Below are 18,682 nucleotides of genomic sequence, written 5' to 3' on the forward strand. Positions count from 1 at the left end.
AAATGCGACCTCACACGCCTCCGTCTAATGGATGCGCCGATAGCGTTGCTTGCGCACCTCTGCGTCCTCTTCCTTCAGTAAGTCGCTTAGCGGTCCGGCGATTTTTGCGAACGACTTTATAAAACGTCGGTAGTATGTGGTAAGCCTAAGGAAGCTTCTTACTTCGTGAGCATTCTGAGGTCGGGGCTATGACGAAATGATCTCCACTTTCTTAGGGATCGGGCGGAGGTTCCTATCGCCTAGGATGTGGCCGCAAAACTCTAATTCCTTGGTAGCGAAAACGCACTTCTTTGGCTTCGCGTACAGCTTCTGCTTCCTTAAGCATTCTAGCACTTACTCCAGGTGGTGGTAATGCTCTTCCAGGCTTTCTGAGAAGACGAGGATATCGTCGAGATAGACCACTACCGACTCTCCGAGGAACGGTCGCAGCGTCTCGTTCATCATTGTCTGGAAGGTCGCGGGTGCATTACACAGCCCGAATGGCATCACCCGCCATTGATACTTCCCCCAGATGGTATTAAAAGCCGTCTTTCCTACCGACTCATTTGCCATTATGACTTGCCAGTAGCCCGACGCTAAGTCGATCTTCGACAGATATTTAGCTCGGCTAATAATATCCAGTAAGTCTTGGATCCGGGGAAGTGGGTAGCCATTCTTGGCTGTGAGTTCATTGAGTGCGCGGTAATCAATACACATACGCCACTCTCCTTCCGGTTTCTTAACGAAGATAACCGGGAATCCCCATGGGCTTAACGAAGTCTTAATAAGCCCACGGTCCAGTAAGTCCTTCACTTGCCGCTTCAGCTCCGCTAATTTGTCGGCCGATAATGGGTAGGCGGACTGGTTCACAGGGTCTGCGCCCTTTGTGTCTATTCTATGTTCGTATGCCCGTTTCGGGGGCATTTCTCGGGGAAGTTCTTCTGGAAAAACGTCCTGATATCTCTTCAGGAGTGCCCTAATGCGCGGGTCACTTGCTGTTTCTTCCAGGGTCTCCACTTTGGCCGTGAAAAGGACTATCTGCGTTTGTTCGTCTCGCATTGCGCGTCGGCAGTCCTTTTTAGACAGTAAGTTAAGGCTGCCTACTTGCTGTCGTCCTAAGACCCTCGTATCGACGCCTTGTACCATAGTCCGTTTTTCCCCGAGCCACATCTTATGTTCCGGGAAGCTGACGTATCGACTATGTTCTTTTAAGAAATCATTTCCGAGGATAACGTCGTATCCTTTAATGTCAATCGCCCAGACTTCCTTCTTACCGGCCCACTCGCCGAGATGGATCTCTAGACGCATACTTCCTCGGGTATGCAGTCTCTCGCCATTCGGGAGGGCCACCGGCAGGGACCTACTTAAGTCCCATCGGCCGCTAACACGCTCCGCCACAGTAAGTGATACGAATGTGTGACTTGCTCCGCAGTCTAGAAGCATTCGGACCGCGATAGCGCGCGTCAGCGCCGTTCGTTGAACCTTTCCGTCGAAGTAATTTAACTCATCCCTAAGGGAATTTAACCGCATGGAGGCTTCCTCTTCCTGTTTAGGCTGGCTAGCTAGCAGGGCATCAGCCTCTGGCGGCTGGATTTCCATCTCGACTGTAGTAAGTCGAGGAGTCTCTTCTTCACCCGCTGACGGGTCATCAACCTCTGGGGGTTGGCTGTCCATCTCGACTGTAGTAAGTCGAGGAATCTCTTTTCTACCCGCTGACGGGTCATTAACCTCTGGGGGTTGGCTGTCCATCTCGACTGTAGTAAGTCGAGGAATCTCTTTTCTACCCTCTGACGGGTCATTAACCTCTGGGGGTTGGCTGTCCATCTCGACTGTAGTAAGTCGAGGAATCCTTTTATCGTCACCGGTTTTATTAGGCCGGGGCGGCTTCTCTAAAGGGTCACTAAGCTTGCTAATGCTTACTGACCCTCCGCTTTTCCCTCTTTCTTGAGGCTTCGGCAGTCACGTTTAAAGTGGCCGGGTTTATTGCAGTGGTAACACATAAAGGAGTTTGGCTTATTCTCTATGAGTGATAAATCCATTGCGTCTTCGTTTGAGGGAGGGTGGCTTGCTTGTTGGCCTCTCCCCCGTGTTTGGAAGCGGTTTGCTCTCGTGTTGGTTGCTTCCTTGTAACCCCGTTCTAGCTCGACTAGGCGGTTATACACCTCTGTCACCTCTGTCGGCGGATTCTGTAGTTTATACCATTCGGCACGGAGTTCTTGGTTGAGTCCTGACACTAGTTGGAGGATGAAGTTGTAGGAGTCCGCAGGGCGTAGTAAGTTTAGCGACGCTTCCTGTAACTTGCGGAAGTAATCCGGGAAGTTATCACCCCGTTGTAAGCGGCTGATATATAATCGGTAGCGATCAGCTTCCGCAGTCTTGGCTTCGAAGTTATCGAGGATCCATGACTTGAAATCCTCCTAACTTGCGATACGCTCCATGTGTCCGCTTTCCACGGCCACCTCGAATCCACGCCAGGCGACTAAAGCTGCTTCCGTAAGGTGGGTGCGGCCGATGATAACTTTATAAGCATCGGGTTCGTCCACCCCAGTAAGTTCAGCGCGTGTCTCGAAATAACGTTCGCAGTCACGCAGCCAGTGGCGTGCAGCATTGCCTTGCTGGGAACCGCGATACTTCTCCGGCTTCGGGATATCTTTCAGCTTATTCCCGACGCCTAAGTGTATCTGCTCCGCTCGGGCTGTCGGGGCAGGGTTCTGCGCCATCGCCATCGCTATCAGCGTATCATGCTGAAGGGCCCGATGGTTCGTATCCATAGGCGTCATGCTGAACAAGCTGATGCCTTGTACGATAGGTGGTAAGCGGTTAAAGGCTACTTGCTCGGTAGGGCCCAGGGTCCGGTAGAACGGGACCCCATGTTGCTGTTGTTCCGCTTGCGGGACTTGCTCGTTAAGGTGGTTCATTCTGGCTGGACGTTTTCTTGGTGCCGGTTCTTAGGAGTTCAAAGAAGGGTTTGTTTCTTTCTAGTAATTGATAATCCTCACTTGCTTCCTTCTTTATTCCAGCCGAGAGGCTCCGCTTTTCTCTCGGCGATGCTGATCCTCAGTATACCAGGAAGCCCCGTGTGCCCTCGCTACCATTAAAGGTGCTTTCTGGTTCACACGGTGGGTTCCTTGAGGACCCAGGATCGGTGTGGCAAGTCGAGGGCAGGCGTGAGCTGGCAAGCTCATCCCGGCTTCCTCGCTTGCCCGGCCCCTGAAGTGGTGTCTGCTTCAGGGCTGGGAAGACGAGCACAAGCCGTAGCATGCGCTCATCTTCGGCAGCTTACCATAGAAGATAAGGCCATAACATGACATGCTACCAGATGAGATACTAAGAGAATCGCATGGTTGTCATTGGTTATATCTAAGTGCGGTCAAGTAGACTAAAATTACATAATCCACGTCCTAGCGAATACCCGGCACATACTTGACAAGTGCCTCTCTGCCTTAGGCATTAATCACGTAAGCCCTGCAAGCCTTAGGGGATCACACGGCTGGACGTCCAAAGTCACGGGTGGAAAGGCAGCCGTTTCTGGCCTTAAAAGCGGTCATTTCCTCAATCCCACAGGTCCTCATGTTCTAGTTGTAAAAATTTGTCTCTGTATTTGATCACGGTCGTGGCGTAGATTTCGGCCAACAACAGAGCTTAGGAAAATCTGTTTCGACAAATAGTGAATGGAAGTATACTGTCTGAAACCTTTCCCGGGACCATTCATCCTTTCTTCATTGTTCCCATTGTCTGGTGCCGGTAATATCATCGTAATGCGAGAGGACGGAAATGATATCACAGTTGAAAAAGTTAAAAGCCATGAATTCTCACAGCATGTAACTTATATAACTCCTATAGTCCCTTGCTGGTATAATTTTACTGTGGATTTCCTATTTCGGCTATATAAACTATAGATTATCTGGTTTAATTGTCGTCATAGCTATTAATAAGGCTATTGAATGGGATATATGTACCAATTTCAAGAAAATCGAAAAACCTACATTATCATCGTATTGAAAATTACATTACTCAAAATATATATCTCGTATTCAAAAAATAAATCCTTTCTAGAAGCTACATATCACCTAAACACCTAAACAGGAAGGGAAACGCTCGGCCTAAAATCCATCATACGTAAGAGAGACCACGAATGTGGATATTCTCATAGAAGAGGTTTGACCATATCTATAAGATCTATGGACCATGAGCCTCTTCAGGTATGGATCCATTAGAATGCAATACAACGTTTGTAGTGGTAGCAGTAAATCAGATATAGCAAACATTCATTTCCTACTTCCTTGTGCACTTCAGTCGCTTCTCACCTGCACCTCACTCATATTGAAACACAGATGATCACCATTCGTCTTATCTCATTCAACTTCGTCCACCTGGCACATATTCTGCACTCGATCCGACTTCAATCCTTCCTTCATCATCTTTCCGCTCCCCCGCTATCAACTTTCCACTTCCCCTGACAAACTCACCCGTTTCGTAAAGACTTTTGCTTGGAACGCGGAATGAATTCGGGTATTTTCAAAGGGTAAAAATCCTGGACCATTCATTGTAGGAAAGTACCTTGGTGAGGTTGATCGATCTATTCAACATATATGGACTAACCCCGCGAATCCTTTAGACAGCAATGCCCCCTTTTCGATTTCAATATGGTCACCAGCCCAAGGAACAGGCCAAGCCTGCCAACCAGGACATCCGCGGATACTATGACCCGGACCTACCTATTTATGGCCCTTGGAAACTTTGGCAAACCAAGCCAGAGTTTCCTTCGCCCGAAGAAATCCTCGGGACAGATGTACCAGGAGACGTTGTTGCACTTGCCCCCAACTGCATTTCGGGACCTTGGGTTTCCAAGGAGAGATACCTAGAGGCCCATTATTCATTGATCCGAGAAGACTCGGTTGCACCACTTCGAAATGCCGTGGGCCGGGTCCGCGCCGATCCCTTTATGAGAGATACTCCGGGCATCTCCATCTATGAGAAGGTAAGTACTCTTCTTCCATTGGACATTCTTGAATTTGGCAATGCAGATTCCTGATCCACATTCTTCTACATCAAAGGTTTTCGTTATTGGTATTACTCTAGCCCGCTCGGGGTTCGCGTTGCACATCCAATTCTCTACTCGCCGCGCGGGTAAAAATATTGCCTGGACGTACTCTAACCGCCTTAATCCTGGAACAGTCGTTGCTCTAACCACAAAGCAAAATGCATTCTTGAGCAAATGTGTTGTTGCCGTCGTGGCCTGTCGGCTGCTGGAAGGGGTCGAAAAAGACCCCCCGAGATTGATATCTTCTTAGCCTCGCCCGACGATATTGATATCGACCCACAGTGAGCAGATCTATGTTGGTGTGTTTTTGAAAATTATGATTATACTAATTATTATGTCTAACTAGACAAGAATGGATCATGGTGGAAGCTCGAGCGGGATATTTCGAGGCAAATCGACACACCCTGACAGCACTGCAAAAGTTGTCAAAGGAAAGGTCAGGCTACAAAACAGTAATATATTTGAAAGGGATATCTGACCTTATCTAGTTTTCCGTTGAACGAACAAATCTGCAGCTTCGCAGGAGATATTGATGCACCGGAATACGTCAACACTGCGCCACGCATGGACTTCACGCCATTGTCCGAACTCTCTGCACTCGACATCACTGGAAAGTACGACATCCTTGAGAGATGGCCCTCCCAACCAATGGGAAAGCTAGATGCATCCCAATGGTCAGCCCTGAACCGAATGTTAACTAAAAAGCTGGCCATCATCCAGGGTCCTCCTGGAACAGGCAAGACCTTTACCTCCATTGCTGCTTTAAAGATCATGCTCTCAAACAAAGGGGCAAATGATCCACCTATTGTCATCGCAGCTCAAACTAACTATGCGCTCGATCAACTGATTAAGCATATCTCGGTCTTTGAGAAGAACTATGTCCGGCTGGGTGGAAGAACTACCGATCCTGAAATTCGCAAGCGCACCCCTTATGAGATCAGACAGACCCAGGGTCTATTTAAAATTGAGGGAGGTCTGTTAACTCCAATGATAAAGAAACAGAACAAACTCGCAGGTGAGATTGATAAGCTCCTAGGGCCATTTGCGCCATCGAACAGCAGCAAGCCTCTTGCAACATCTCTATTTCGAGAGCACGGCATTTTGAGCCAAGAGCAGGTTGATTCCTTGGAAGAAGTCGCACGTAAATGGCAGCAATCAAATGCCTCTGCAAACGCCAATCCTTTGATGGCTTGGCTTACAGACTCCGTAAGGGGTTTTGATTACAATTACGTGGGTGACTTTGGATTTATCGATGACGATATTGACCGGGAGTATGAGCAACTGAAGGAGATCGAAGTCGAACATGGAAGATATGAGGATGACTGGTTGGATTTCAAAACCCGCTTTTTCCCGTTGTCGCCTGGTCTTTGCGGCTCCAATAAGGGGAAAATCTCTCTGGCAACGGTCGAAATTTTGCTGAAAGAGAAGGACCTTTACAACATTCACAAGAGATATCGTGGTGCTGTTTATCGCTACATACGCAAGCAGCTGATCGCTATCCTCGGAGAACATGTGCATCGCCTCGCTCAAAGTTACAGAGATTGCTCCACCAATGTCCAAATTGGTAGATTTGAGCGGGACTATTGTATTCTCAAGGAGGCGAGGATCATCGGCATGACCACCACTGGTCTGAGCAAATACAGAGGACTGGTCTCGAGCTTGAATCCCAGGGTTATCTTGATTGAAGAGGCAGCAGAAGTGCTTGAAGCCCCAGTTGCAGTTGCTTGTCTACCATCACTTCAGCATCTCATTCTTGTTGGCGATCATCTGCAACTCAAAGGTCAGTGTGCCGACCATGAACTGTGTGGCCACCCTTTCTACCTCGATGTCTCCATGTTTGAGCGTTTGGTGATAAATAAGATACCATACGCCATGCTTCAAGAGCAAAGACGAATGGTGCCAGAAATCCGAAAGCTTGTGGCTCCCATCTATGGGAATTGTCTGCGTGATCATCCGTCTGTTGAGAATCACCCTTTGGTTCCTGGTATGGGAGCGAAACGATCTTTTTTCTTCGACCACACCTCACAGGAAAGTGCCGATAGTCTATTGTCCAAGGTGAATGACTTTGAGGCATCAATGGTGGTCAATCTCCTTGCCTACCTTGTGATGAACAAAGTCCCAGCAACCAGTATCACTGTCCTGACTTTCTACAATGGGCAAAGGAAGTTGATTATGCGGAAGAAGGCACAGAATCTCAACATCGCCCAGTCGTACGTCAATATATTGACTGTTGACTCATATCAAGGAGAAGAGAATGATATTGTAATCCTCTCGCTTGTTCGATCGAATTATCATCGAGGTATCGGCTTTCTCGAACAGGACAACAGAATCTGCGTTGCCTTGTCCCGCGCCAAATACGGTCTTTATATATTTGGGAACGGGCAATGTGTTAGCAAACACAGTAGTTTCTGGAATGCAGTTACCAATGCCATGTCCGAAGACCAACAAGACCCTCGTATGGGCCCGGCTCTCCCCCTGTATTGTGCAAGACACAACCAAGACACCCTAATTGAAAGTGAGTCCCTCCCATGACCTGGCAATACCAATGAAAAATAAACAAAGAATCTAATTATATCTACCAGCTCTCAAAGACTGGAACGCTATCAGCGACGGTTGCAGCAAGCCCTGTGGCAAGGATCTGCCATGCGGACACGCGTGTCCCCGTAAATGCCATGGGTAAGTTTCAAGTAATGATAGTTCTTGCCAGATACTAATATCCTGTGTCATTAGTTCTGAACATGACTGGGTGTCTTGCAAACAGCGCTGCAGTGAGATTCGCGAGTGCTGCAACAAGCCATGCATTTGTGTGTGCTCTCCACCACACACCCATGATTGCTTCTGTGGTATGGGCAAGGAAAAGAAAACCCAGGTCTTTGAGGCCGGAGCAGACTGGAATGATGTCGGTGAAGATGATGATCAGAACGCAATGATCGGTCCAATCACCCGACCCCGAGCCCCAACCCGCACCCCTACCTTTGCCTTTGCTGACGACGAAGATAAATCGCCGTTTGCCAATGGTGTACGAGGATGGCAGGTGTTTGCACAGGGTGGCGCCATAGTGGATGATTACCGCCGGGCTAAGCTCGATATTAGAGGAAACCGTCCTCAGGAAGATGATACGCCAGTTGAGAAGAATGTCGATGCCTCAGTTGAAGGAGACCTGATCCATTTTAGCGATAATCGTCGGTCTGAATTTCCATTTAGAGGTAAAAGTCCTCGAGCAGATACTACGCCAGTCCAGGATAACATCGCTGGTCCGGTCGAAGGAGACTTAATCAACTTCGACGACGATGATAAGCTTGAAGCTGAAGTTCCAAGTAAGGGGGAAGACCAGCACACTGCTCCGGCCAAGGAAGCTATGGCTACATATCACGGGGCTGGTGATGGCGAAGCTGAAGCTACGAATGAACTGAAAAACAAGCTTCCCACTTCCCTCGTCCAGGATCTGATCGCCTTCGAAGATATTTATCACTGTCGGGTTGGAGGTCACAATCTCGAGGTAGACCTGCTTGCTGCTTCAATTAGGGATGAGGATAACCTGGCTGGCAGTTTAAGTGTAGCCGACGTTTCGCCCACTCCTATGGCCGATGAACTGCTGTTTTCTCCCGCGGAGGGGGAGCTGATCGAGCTCTCCTAGATCGGCAGTAGATGGCCTTTTGCTATGGTCTTTGCCTTGCCGGGCTTGGAGAATAGGAACAAGGGTTGAAATCTGAATTGATGAAAAGGGAAAGTAGAAAAGCACAAAAAGACGGTGATGTACCATATCTACGAGCATCGATGTATGGCTTTGAATCATTACTTAGCTACAATTCAATGCAGCCAGTGAGAATTTATTCCCACCTTACCCGTATATGCTCATTATTTGAATATCTACTCATAGATAGGTTGAATCTTTTCATTTGAGATCATTCAACTGGAAGATTCGGAAACGCAACTCCAAAAAGGCCTTGCAAGGCTAGGTATAGATACAAGTCAGAGTCATCCACCTGGGGATCATGAGATCATGAATACATTATGTTCAAAAAAGGTTCAATATACACAAACGCCAAAGACGTAGTGTTAACATCAAATCATAGACATATACTCTTCCAAACTTTGTCCAAGAACATTAATAAACGGCCACTGAGTATTCGTCCCAAACAACCTAGCCCACAACTTCAGAACAGCCAATCCCAAAGAAGCCGGTTCCAGATCTGGCGGTGCCTCGCCGTCATCCGTATCAATAGACGAATACGCCTCTTCGATGATACAGCGGGTCCAGCGTAGAATGCGAGTTTCGTTTTCTGCATCATAATTGTTAGCTGATAAATCACATCCAGCAGGCAGGATATGGACATACCACTCAAGGACTGATCCGGTCCCGCCTCGGCAAGGGTGAATAGCCACTTGCTAAGCAACACTGCACATTCAATGCTAGCCAGCGAGTGTCGCACGCTCCAGAAGAAGGCTTCACTGCGAGCAATGTGGTCTATGCCCAGCCGCACGGGAATACTGAGGGCATGAGCGGCGTATATGAGTGCCGGGATGAGACGGTAGCTTCGTTCTGGGCGTGGAGAGCGGCGGAGTGCAGTTGCTATTATCCTCGGGTCGCGGGTCTCGAGGCGGCGGTGAGGACCGAGATTTAGAGATAGGCGGACGTATGCGAGCCCCAGGAATGCACTGGAGGTGAAGGGGATTGGACCGTTTGCATTGTGCGGGTCTAGACTGGATTCTGGGGCTTGTTGCCACACGGAGGTCCAGGAGCGGAGAGCTCGTCTGTGGATTATATTGTTAGATATGAATTTGGGGAATATTTGTGAGTAGGAGACTTGCTCTAGTTTATTCAGTTCCTCTGTGGGGAGGGTTGTGGATTGGTTGCCGTTTGGTAACGATAGCTCGCTCACGAGGTGGATTCGTTGCAGGAGTCCGTGCAAGAGGATATAGTTACCCAATGGCGATGGGATGGGGTCTAGTGGTATGGCTGATCGGGACTTTTGCAAGAGGAGTGTCAATGCGTCTTGGAAGAACAGCTGTTGGGGGCCTCGTTCTCGCTGGGATGCTTCCCATTCTGCAGCGGTACTAGCGGTCCATTCCATGGTGGAACATGGAAGACGCAGGTGTATCTCATTGCTGCGCAGAGATGGATAAGCATTGTATGCGATGCTGTGAACATGGATGAAGCAAAATGCAATCAACTTTGTGCGTCTGGCGGATTCTTGGTCCGCCCATTCGTACCAATCGAGCGGTGCGCGTAGATCAGAACGTGTTGTGTCTTCTGTCAGGCCAGCCTCACGGAGATGTCGAACCAACAAGCCCTGAAGATGGAATGCTTCCTGTACCAGTCTAGCACTTTCCCACGTGGAGTAGCCCATCAGAATAAGGAGACAGCGTGTGATTTCAATCTGCTTCCCAACAGCAGTTCTTTCCACTGACACCTGTGGTTGTGTAAGGGATTGATCGCCAAAGTTGGAATAAGGAGATATCCCCAGCGGCACTTGGGAGCCTGAATTGTAACTTGGCTTGGCTGGGAAACGAGGCTCTCTGGACATCCGTTCAAACAAAACTGCCTTGGAGACGTGGAATATTCTTTCTGCGTTGCGATGCTCAAATCTATACTGAGCTCCGATCGTCATGATAGCAAGAACCACCTCAGGGGCGCGTTCATTGATATTAAAAGTTGGGATGTGCATAAACGGAAGATGTGGGTGGAATCCTTCAAAATAGGATGTGAGGTACCGAGTCAATGTGTGACGCGACGGCAGTACGAAGTCCGGAATGACATGGCGAAATTCTTCGAGAGATGCCGCAAGCCGAAACCTTTGGTCTTCAGTGACATTGAAATGTGACGGCCTCTTCGCGTTTTGCGGTGGTTCTGAAATGTTGTCAGTGATATACAAAATCATAGCAACATAAGGTGTTATATACCAGAATCAGACAGGGTCCCTAGGCTTTGATCGCCCCTCGGCACAGATGGAAGCCAGGATCTGAATGGTGAGTCTCCCCGAGAACCCTCTCCACTTCGTCGTGGCCGCTCATGGTGCTCTTGGGTATGTCGATCTGCCTCTCTCACGTCTTCCAGGTTAACCTCCTGTGTCTGAGATGTTTCGCCTTCGCTGGGAACCCATTCCCCGGGCAAGCCAATGGAATCCAAGAAATGGGTGAATTCCTGGAAATGATTCAAATCTTCAGGCAAGTAGGGCATCGGTTGTGCTATTTTTGTGTCAGATCAATAGATCTCCAAGAATCGGCGTCAAAGCAAAAGATCATCGCGAGAGGGAACGAATATTCCATGTTGCATGGGGTATTAAAAAGTATATACTTGAGCAGCTATAAAAAACGCACCTGTAGGTCTGTAATCGCCCGGAAGAAGCAACTGGGCAGCTTGAAGCATATCCGGATCATGTACCATCCCGGTATGAGGATCAATGGCAGGGTGTGGAGCTCCTGCAGTGGCAACCGGAATCATGCCAGCATTGTGGTGCTGGTCTAAATAGGGCGTGTTCTGTGACCCAGCCCATTGGTGCACAGCCGATGATCCTGCAAGGGGTGGCACGGGTACGGATCTATTTGATGTATCATATTCCGGGGGGATCGATGCAGGCGGATGCGTTGGCTGGAAATCCTCCTTCTTCGTTGGCTCGGGCGGTGTTGGTGAGGTCAAGCCATCTTGATGTGAGATGCGCGTGTGACGCTTCAATAGATCCCTTCTAGTAAAGGCCGCCCCACAGAAGCAAATGAATGGCTTCTCTTTAGTGTCTTTTACCGAGTTAGCATTAGCTGCGGGGGTTTCCCCGGAAATTACTTACGGGTGCGGATGTGTCGCTCTAAGTGTTCAGTCCGTCGGAAACTCCGACCGCAGTGTATACAGATACGAGCCCTTGCTCCACGCGCACCCCTGTGCGGCTGGGGTGATGGGGACATTGAAACATTGGGGGATGGAGAACTTGGAGAATATGATGCCTTGTTGAAGTGGATGTCGTGGGAGATTCGACCCCAACTGCTCCAACTTGGGGCCCGCCGGGACCTTTCGGCCCGCGATAAGCGATAAAGGTGGGGTTGATATTTGGAGGCGACCTCGGGATGTATATAACTTGCATGCTCAGAGATATTCGGATTATTCTGGTTCCAAATGGTCTAGACAGCCAATATGTTTCCTGGGGTTGCGGTAATCACTGGTGCAGGTGGAACTGGTAGGTCAAACACCCACAATATCAATATCAGTCATTAACCTACACTCACATAACACAGGAATCGGCGCTGCGACTACAAAAGCCTTTGCTGCAGCTGGGTGTAAGCAAATCGCTATCACTGACCTCAATGAAAAGTCTCTACACCAAACGGCAGAAGACATCACATCAAAATATCCCGAAGTTCGACTACTGGTAAAGGCCGGTAACGTGGCAGATGACCGGTTCGCAGATTCATTTATTGATGCAGTTGTGCAAGAATTCGGACGAGTAGACTACGCTGTGAATTGTGCAGGTGTTCTCGGTAAGTCTCTACGCTCAGCAGAGACATCACTTGAAGAATTCGATCGCGTCAATAACATCAACTACCGAGGCTGCTGGCTCTCATCTCGCGCAGAGCTTAGGCAAATGGTCACACAAAGTGAACTACCTAGCCATGATGTCACTCGTCTACCTCAGCGTGGTGCTATCGTAAATGTTGCCAGCCAACTTGGTATTGTCAGCCGCCCTGGTGCTCGTAAGTGTTGTCTTGCCGTTTTATAGGCGAACACCTTATTGATATTGTGATAGCTGCATATTGCGCATCGAAGGCAGCTGTCATTGGAATGACACGTGCAGATGCGATCGATTACTCCCAAAATGGAATTCGAGTCAACTGTGTCTGTCCGGGTGTTATTGAAACGCCACTAGTAATGGAGAAGCCGGAGGTCCATGACGCCATCATGCCAGCAGTGCAGACCGCACCAATGAAGAGAATGGGTCAGCCAGCGGAAGTGGCCGATGCAATTCTTTTTTTGTGTTCAACACAGGCATCGTTTATACAGGGCCATGCCATGGTGGTTGATGGCGGATATATAACGGTCTAATTATATGTTGATGCCACAGACAAGATATCAATTCGCTTTCTTGAATGCGACAGACGCAAATTGGTGCCTAGTTCTTATCTATAGAGTAATGCATCTTCTTCCAATCAAAATGAGTCTCCCAGGTATGCCCAGCCCGCAGAATCTTCTCTTCCTGCCACAATCCACCAACAATCTGCATCCCAACTGGCAGCATGACCTGGTTATCTTCCTGTGCCCGGGCAAGCCCGACGGGTATGGTTAGTGCTGGGTGACCAGTCACGTTGAAGATGGCAGTGTTGATTGTAAGACCCATACTAGGCTTAAGGGTGTCCAGTGGGAGTTCTCGCCTTCCATGTCGAGGGGCAACGACCGGCGTTGTAGGCATTACCAGGACATCATACTTCTCAAATAGCGCTTCGTACTTGTCACTGAGGAGTCGTCCAATGTTGGCAGTCTTTCCGTAGAGTCCAGGGAATTGTTGCGTTAGATAGAGACCGTTGATAATAACGTTCTTTGTGGACGGGAACGCCCTCTGGAAACCATCATCAGTCCATGGAAGTCGCGCACGCTCCATCTCAGTCATGTAAAGCCCTCTTCGACCTGTATTCTGGCCCAAAAGAGTCTGCGCCCCGGCAATTCGCTGCTGGATAGTCCAGATCGCGGGTCCTTGTAGATGCTCGGGAAGAGATACTTCCTCGATTGTTGCGCCCAGATCTTTGAATTTCTGGGCGGCGGTCAATACAGCACCCTTGACACGTGGGTCTACTGCGTTATGTTCAAATCCTTCAACAAGAATGCCGACCCTGAAGCCGTTGAGTGTGTTGGGGTTCTGCTGAATTGCTGCGAATCTGGTAGAGCCTGGTTTCGAGCTACCTACAGCCCGATCATCGATGCCATCGTATCCACTAATAACATCTAGACATGTTGCAATCTCAAGTGTCGTTCGGGCCAGCGGGCCAGCATGGTCATTCATAGCGTCACCGCTAGCAATCCCAGTGAAGGGAACACGCCCATAGGTTGGTTTGAGCCCGACGCCTGGACGCAAGTTAGTTCATAGCACATGCACTCTGAAGGAAGCACCACATCTTACATCCACAGAATGAAGCGGGAACGCGTATACTGCCACCCTGGTCACCCCCGATCGTAATGTCCACTATACCAGCGGCGACCAGCGCTGCACCGCCAGAGGTACTCCCGCCCGCTGAATAACCATTCGCGTGTGGATTCTCCACTATACCCTGAGCACTGGTATACGAAGAAGTAGAGTGGCAAAGATTCTCACACGTCGATGTGCCATGGATATCGGCGCCCGCTTCGAGCAACCGCGTCACAACCGTCGCATCCACAGTCGGTGTCCAGGAAGGAATGATATCGCTACCCAGAAGCTGCGGCACACCCGCAACCGCAATAACATCTTTCAAACTGACGGACTTACCTGCCAGCCGCCCGCCTTCGGGATTACCCCGGATCAGAAATCGGTGCGCCCAGGCTTGCCCGAAAACCTGTTCTTCTCCACTTGGTCGACGCACATTCTCCCGTGGATACTTGGTTTGATCGGGGACTGGTTGGTAGTCTGGCAAGGCGGCTATGCTTTCGGCGCAGTCGTGGACTGCTGCGAGAAGGGTGTGGAAATCTTGCGCTTCGGCCGGGTCGATTGTCAAACCGAGCGGTTTGAGGAGGGCTTCCACATCACCCGGCTTGACGGGGTTGTTCCTATAACAACGTTCAGTCAGATTATGATGCAATCACGGAATGTCGAAATACTTACTCTGAAATATTTGTGAAAAGAACTGACATTATCACCCTATGACACCGTTGGATACGTTGCGATTGTCCTCTGGGGCTGTCACGGTTTATGAGGAATTCGTGTTAGGTTTATTCCCTGCTCGTTCAATTTTCTCCAACACTGTATATCTTGGAGTCCATTAAATTGGGTCTCACTGCCTCCCTGGAGACAATACCTACTCCAACAAAGACCCCAATTGCGTTGGAGACCTCTCATCGTGAATGGAGTCCACCAAGAGATAACGTGAATGTTGTAAGCGAATGGAAAACCGTGCAAATTAGTGAATCGGGGAGTCAGGTGAAGGTGGAATTGTCGGCCGGTCGGAGATGTGCCCGAAGGGCTCTTCCCCGCATTCACTCGGAGCTATTCATCCTCGAGAAATTTCCCTTTCAAGTTTGAATCATTCAACAATGGCACCAAAGCGAGTTCTTATTACCTATGGGGTGGATGTTGATGCTGTAGCCGGTTGGCTGGGCTCATATGGCGGAGAGGATTCCACAAACGACATCAGCAGGGGTAAGTTTCAATGTTCTCTTTCTGGGATTTAGCTAACGATCGTATAGGATACTGGGCAGGAACCATTGGAACACAACGATTGTTGAAACTGTTTAAGAAATATGATATCAAGACCACATGGTTCATCCCCGGCCACTCCCTCGAGACCTTCCCGGAGGACATGGCCGCAGTCCGCGATGCGGGCCACGAGATCGGCCTGCATGGATACTCCCACGAGAATCCAACAGACATGTCTCTAGAGCAGCAGCGCGATGTGCTCGACAAAACATATCGGATGTTGACCGATTTTGTTGGCAAGCCTCCTCGAGGAAGCGTGGCACCCTGGTACGACTGCTATCTTGAATTTAATATTCATCAACGGCGCTAATCAAATTCAAATAGGTGGGAAACTAGCAAAGAGGGGGCCCAACTCCTCCTCGACTATGGCATCGAGTATGACCACAGCATGAGCCACGAGGACTGCCAGGCCTACTACCTCCGAACAGGCGACAGCTGGACAAAGATCGATTACAAGCAAAAGGCTGAAACTTGGATGAAGCCTCTTGAGCATGGACCCCAAACAGGGATTGTGGAAATCCCGTCCAACTGGTACATTGATGATCTACCGCCGATGATGTTCATCAAGAAGGCGCCTAACAGCCATGGTTTTGTCAACCCACGGGACGTGGAGGATATCTGGCGCGACCATTTTGACTACTTCTATCGGGAATATGATGAGTTTATCTTCCCGATTACTATCCACCCCGATGTTTCGGGAAGACCTCATGTGCTACTGATGCATGAAAGGTATGATCTGATGATAACCTTGCGTGGAGTATGACTGACGTTTGATAGGCTGATTGAACACTTCAAAAAGCACGAGGGCGTGGAATTTGTGACGATGGAACAGGTTTGCGACGACTTCAAGAATAAGAATGCTCCTCCGCCTGGGGCATTGATGCCTGCGAAGTCTGGTGCGATGTTAGAGAAGTCACCAGATCTCATCGAAGCTATGAAGAGCATACCTTGATAGCTTCTTAATTGGACAACAAATAATGGCCCCTGCTCTGGTCATTGATATATATCGGTGGCCAACCATCCTTTTTCATTCAATATGACCCGTACCTCAAATCAATACCTCGGACCTATTAGTTGTTATTGACGCCAAGATGGAGCCATCGGATTGATTAGACTGAGTTGAAGATCTATCTCCACGTCTCTATTAGCAGAGGTCTACCCCAACATAGATAACTACATCTTACATACCCCAACCATGCATACCCCAAATCAAGTATCTCGCCACCCAATCAGACTTCATCACGGATAAAGCGCGAGTCATTGGCAGACTAGGTGATACGTTACGGGCATTCTTTTCAGGCGAACTATACGATTGTCGCGCGTCAAGTATCATTGGAATGTCGACGATGTTCAAAGCCCTATTTCTGCATTCCATCTGCACCATCATGTTCACCTTGACTGGAACGATAGTCATTGGTTGTGTGTTAAATAACGCAATTTCTTGCAGATATGGTGTAGCTCATGTACCTTGGGCTTGAGAGTATCTGCATGACTGGCTATATGATTGAGTACGTGCAGCACCCCCGATAAGTGCACGTCCAATAAAGAACAAGAATATGGACTAGTACGTACCCCGTGGTATTAAAAAGACCGACCAGCCACAGCACCACTGGCGAATTCGAGCTCAGATAGCAAGTCTTCGATCCTCGCCTCACAGGAATCGCGGCCACTGTAACCGTATTCATCTCCAACGCCGCAAAATATGCACATCCTTTAGGATCTCCGACACGAGGCGTCACAAACGGAGCACTGAGGTCCGAGCACTGCCACGGTCCCCAGCATGCGGGGTTCAGATGCGTGTGAAAGAAAGAGGAAGACAAAAAGCAAAAACAGCCTTACTAGGACTGTTTTTTTATTTGCTGTATAGCCCAAGGCTGACCTTGCTCTAGGGACATAAAGTCCTGGTAGCAACGTGTCCGTTCAGTCCATGCGTATCTCTGGGATCTAAATAGCCCGTTTCCATCACAAGAATCTCACCCTTTTTAACAGCGACATTTACATCTCTTTGGCGGCTCGAAAGAAATGGCATATCCTTATCAGGCACTCAGGCCAGAAATGCACGAGATCCGACTGCTGACTCTCCATCCAGACACCTCGAGTCCTCTGGGTGGACTTTGTCTGCGTCATCAAATCAACATAAGAGAAAGGGATAGCCAGATCTTTCTTATGCGCGAGATTGATGTCAGAGCTAGCCGCGTGGTAGCCTTGATGGGAGCGTCCACACTCCGGATCAATCGGGGCTTCTCATGGCTGGACAGGCATATTTACAAAAGGGTCAATAGGGGAGCCCGTTACTGGTGGAAACTCGAAATGAGGGCGGTGTTTTCTGGCAGCGCCAGACGCGAAAAGCAAACTGCGACAGTGCTGGCGTATTGGACTCACATGTGGACCTTTCAGGAGTATCATCTTCCCAAAGACGAGCCGATCAGTGTCTGCGGCAGCCATGTTTTTACAGCCTGGATATTGTGTTCCGAACTACTTGATCATCAGGTAAGCGATGCTTTGAAAGTCCCCATGAAAGCTCTGATTGAAGGTATCACAAATTTGCAATCTCCGGCCAGAGAAATGTATAAAACTGGAACGGATGGTCATGGTAGAGCAGAAGTATACGGTGGCCAAAAAGTCCAAGCATATCGGGATAAAACAAAAGACATCGGGCACTGGGAGAGTATAAGAGATCTGATGCCGTGGGTATTCCGTCGGGAATACCGGTTTTTCACACAGCGCGGAGACTGCGTTGATACACCAGACGGAAAGGCGCGGGTTTTATCAGCTCTTCTCTTAAGCATGCTATCGTAGCTGCACCGATCCACGGGACAAGTTCTTCACTCTGTACGGACTGGTCCCTGCCGCCCGGGACGCATTTCCACCGGGCTACAACAAACCCATTGAACAGGTGTTACGAGAGGTAACCGCGTTCATCATGACTCGACGACTGCGCGCGAGAGATTTGTTCGGGCATATTTCTCCCACAGCGATCGATGCGATGAATATTCCATAGATGACATCCTGCATATAATGCGGGAAATCTATCAAAAATCCGCGGGACACTATAGATACATGGATTGTTGCTTTCGCCATCTGAGAGAGGATCTTCATTACATGTGTGGCTGGCAAGTTTTGCTTATACAAAGTCAGGCTATGGGTTCAGTCTCAGTGGCCTGTCGAGAATGGAGATCTGGCTATCTATACCGATAGTGCTCTTCAGCCATTTATTATGCGAAAGAAGTCTACGGGTAAATTCCTAACCCATTACCAGTTGGTGGACCCGGCGTCGACGGCCTAGAAG

The 18,682-nt window shown here is 49.1% G+C and overlaps 6 protein-coding genes across 6 annotated transcripts; 3 read left to right on the plus strand and 3 right to left on the minus strand.

Annotated features, from left to right (window-relative positions):
• Positions 1–1,249: 1,249 nt before the first annotated feature.
• On the minus strand, positions 1,250–2,897 carry N7447_002909 (C2HC-type zinc finger protein; the record flags this gene model as incomplete). The annotated part of the gene is made up of 4 exons (XM_057227184.1): positions 1,250–1,339; positions 1,429–1,828; positions 1,900–2,359; positions 2,402–2,897. 4 exons carry the CDS (start codon positions 2,895–2,897, stop codon positions 1,250–1,252), a joined length of 1,446 nt encoding a protein of 481 aa, XP_057091200.1.
• A 1,706-nt stretch (positions 2,898–4,603) lies between these two features.
• On the plus strand, positions 4,604–8,660 carry N7447_002910 (uncharacterized protein; the record flags this gene model as incomplete). Its single annotated transcript, XM_057227185.1, has 7 exons — positions 4,604–4,960; positions 5,007–5,220; positions 5,274–5,304; positions 5,370–5,459; positions 5,512–7,538; positions 7,606–7,699; positions 7,754–8,660. 7 exons carry the CDS (start codon positions 4,604–4,606, stop codon positions 8,658–8,660), a joined length of 3,720 nt encoding a protein of 1,239 aa, XP_057091201.1.
• A 428-nt stretch (positions 8,661–9,088) lies between these two features.
• Positions 9,089–11,923, minus strand: N7447_002911 (C2H2-type zinc finger protein; the record flags this gene model as incomplete). Its single annotated transcript, XM_057227186.1, has 5 exons — positions 9,089–9,306; positions 9,363–10,874; positions 10,928–11,212; positions 11,345–11,758; positions 11,809–11,923. 5 exons carry the CDS (start codon positions 11,921–11,923, stop codon positions 9,089–9,091), a joined length of 2,544 nt encoding a protein of 847 aa, XP_057091202.1.
• Positions 11,924–12,149: 226 nt separating this feature from the next.
• Positions 12,150–13,055, plus strand: N7447_002912 (SDR family NAD(P)-dependent oxidoreductase; the record flags this gene model as incomplete). Its single annotated transcript, XM_057227187.1, has 3 exons — positions 12,150–12,192; positions 12,251–12,706; positions 12,760–13,055. 3 exons carry the CDS (start codon positions 12,150–12,152, stop codon positions 13,053–13,055), a joined length of 795 nt encoding a protein of 264 aa, XP_057091203.1.
• Positions 13,056–13,122: 67 nt separating this feature from the next.
• N7447_002913 (putative amidase) lies at positions 13,123–14,831 on the minus strand (the record flags this gene model as incomplete). Its single annotated transcript, XM_057227188.1, has 3 exons — positions 13,123–14,069; positions 14,125–14,747; positions 14,803–14,831. 3 exons carry the CDS (start codon positions 14,829–14,831, stop codon positions 13,123–13,125), a joined length of 1,599 nt encoding a protein of 532 aa, XP_057091204.1.
• A 399-nt stretch (positions 14,832–15,230) lies between these two features.
• Positions 15,231–16,345, plus strand: N7447_002914 (polysaccharide deacetylase family protein; the record flags this gene model as incomplete). The annotated part of the gene is made up of 4 exons (XM_057227189.1): positions 15,231–15,336; positions 15,384–15,660; positions 15,718–16,122; positions 16,171–16,345. The coding sequence occupies 4 exons, from the start codon at positions 15,231–15,233 to the stop codon at positions 16,343–16,345; spliced, it is 963 nt and encodes a 320-aa protein (XP_057091205.1).
• Between the last annotated feature and the right edge of the window lie 2,337 nt (positions 16,346–18,682).

This window comes from Penicillium robsamsonii, assembly GCF_028829455.1.
Source record: "Penicillium robsamsonii strain IBT 29466 chromosome Unknown utg000001l_segment0_segment0, whole genome shotgun sequence".
Classification (NCBI taxonomy): domain Eukaryota; kingdom Fungi; phylum Ascomycota; class Eurotiomycetes; order Eurotiales; family Aspergillaceae; genus Penicillium; species Penicillium robsamsonii.